The 2,583-nt window shown below is 35.9% G+C and overlaps 1 protein-coding gene across 1 annotated transcript; it reads right to left on the reverse strand.

The window, feature by feature from the left end:
* Window positions 1-1,264: 1,264 nt before the first annotated feature.
* On the reverse strand, window positions 1,265-2,224 carry LOC100913546 (olfactory receptor 5D18-like). Its single transcript, XM_003773817.1, has one exon. The coding sequence runs from the start codon at window positions 2,222-2,224 to the stop codon at window positions 1,265-1,267; it is 960 nt and encodes a 319-aa protein (XP_003773865.1).
* Between the last annotated feature and the right edge of the window lie 359 nt (window positions 2,225-2,583).

Genomic DNA, 2,583 nt, shown 5'->3' on the forward strand with positions numbered 1-2,583 from the left:
GCCAGTTTCAATGATCCCATGATGAAGAGAGCCATGTACACCCAGAGAGAGGGCTGTGGGGACTGAGTGTGGATCATAACATAACATTCTCAGTCTTTTTGTTATTGTTTGTTGAATCCTGCTTTCTAGAGCCCCTAAGTTAGGATGATGAAACATACTGTTGCTTTCTATAGCCCCAATGTCAGGGTGGTTGAAATATACCATCTTAATGGAGAAGTGATGAGGCAGGACACCTGAAGATGGTGGGAAAATGTAATCTCTTTGTTCCCAGTTCTTTCCCCTTTTTTATATTCTCATACCCGTATGTAAATACAACAGAACTGGCTATGCACTAAGTACATACTGTGTACATGGGACCACATAAACAGCTTTCATTGTTTGTTATCTGGTATCACTCTTCCACCTCGTATTCATTCTGCTTCAATCACAACACAGGATGTCAGAACTCTGACTTCTTAGGAAGGTTGAGAGCCCTTAGAGGAGATAGGGAGCCAAAACCAGACATTGTCAGTAGGTTCCTTCTGGGCTGAAGGGTCTTATACCTCACCCAGAGTTTCCCCAATATCTGTGACCTTCTACAGTTGTTCATTTGCATATTGTTTTCTTATTCATTTTCTTTCATTTTTGATCTGATCTTTCTTGTGCAGCAAGATAAATGTACAATATGTTTACATATATTGGATTTAGTATATTTTTTAACATGTATAATCTATATTGGATTACTTGCCATCTAGGGAAGGAGGCAGGGAAAGGAGGGCGAAATCTGGAGCACAAGTCTATATAAGGAACAATGTTGAAAAATTATCTATACATATGTTTCGAAAATAAAAAGCTTTACTAATAAAGAAAGAAAAAATTTCTTTCATGCATATATAAAAAAGCTGGGAATTTTTCTTTTTTTTTCATTTATCAATGAGGAAATGGCTCTTATTTATGTAAATCTGAGTCACATATATATCTATATCTAAAATGATAATCAGTAAAATTTATTGAAATATTTTCTCAATTATTTCTCTTTTAATCTGAGCTTTACTAAACATTTTGTCTAAGCTATTTTAATTTTATCTCACTGAAGTTATTCATTTATCTTGCTTAGACTGATTTATTCATTGTTTGGTCAGAAATTTTCTTCTATGTTAATCTGGCAAGTTGTTTTTTTTTTTCCATGTGCCCATAATTTTATTGTTCTATGGACTTTTTCATCTAAGTCATATATTCAACTGGAGCTCTATAGATCTATAGATTTCTCATTAGGAATTTCTTATTAATGAGAAATTTGCTCATGAAGAAAAAATTTAATATCCATTAACTTCACAAGTGTTTCTTTTACATCTTTGTTTCTCAAGCTGTAGATCAGAGGATTAAGCATAGGGATTACTACTGTATAAAACACTGAGGCCACTTTGAATGTAAGCTGAGTGTTCTTGAAATTAGGAACACAATAGAGAAAGAGGATGGTCCCATGAAAGATGGTGATAGCCATTAGGTGAGAAGCACATGTGGAGAAAGCTTTCCGTCGTCCACTGGATGAATTCATCTTCAGGACAGTGACAAAAATAAATGCATAAGAGGCCAAGATAATCAAAAGTGTGCTTACCACATTAAAAGTAGCAAAGATGAAAAGCAGCATCTGGTTCAAATGTGTATCGGAACAAGAGAGGTTAAGCAGCAAGGAAAACTCACAGAAAAAGTGATCAATTATATTAGGTCCATAAAATGATAATTTGATAGCAGAACATGTGAGTAGAAGAGAACAGAACAAACCCCAGGTATATGACCCAGCCACCAATAGGGTACAGAGTTTCTGGGACATGGCAACTGTGTACAGCAAAGGACTGCAAATGGCCATAAAGCGATCATAAGCCATAACTGCCAGCAGGAAGGCCTCAGTCACCACAAAAATACAAAAGAAAAAATATTGTACCAAACACCCAGAGAAGGAGATGTTTCGATTCTCTATGAGTAAATCCACTAACATTTTGGGAGCAATGATGGAGGAATAGCAGAAATCCACAAAGGACAAATGGCTGAGGAAAAAGTACATGGGGGTGTGAAGTTTGGAGTTGATTTGGATGATACCAATCATTCCTAGATTTCCTACCACAGTTATAGAATATATGATTAGGAACATCAGAAAGAGAGGCACTTGAAGATCTGGATAATCTGAGAAACCTAAGAGGATGAATGTTACAACGAAACTCTGATTTCCCTCATTGGTCACCATGATTGCTACTGTGGAAATGAATTAGAAAATCAGCCCTGAAAAAAAAATTAAATGGTATTTAACAAACATGATGTAGAAAATATTAACTAAATATATACTAAATAAAGGAAACAGTTTTGACATGTCACAAAATAGGAGAACTAAGATTGAAGCTTAGCTCCTTTAATTCCAAATCCAGTGTTTTTGCTATTAAATGTGAACTTCCACTTTGAAAGACTGGGTCCTAAGGATACTAAATGGTAAAGACACACTAGCTTCCACAAACTCAATCTTCTGGGTGCCTTTGAGACAAAAGCTCTACAAGAAACCTACCCTACACAGAGCCAGCTGGCTCTGACAAGGTTCATACTGGAGTGTCA

Source organism: Sarcophilus harrisii, chromosome 6 (assembly GCF_902635505.1).
Source record: "Sarcophilus harrisii chromosome 6, mSarHar1.11, whole genome shotgun sequence".
Classification (NCBI taxonomy): Eukaryota; Metazoa; Chordata; class Mammalia; order Dasyuromorphia; family Dasyuridae; genus Sarcophilus; species Sarcophilus harrisii.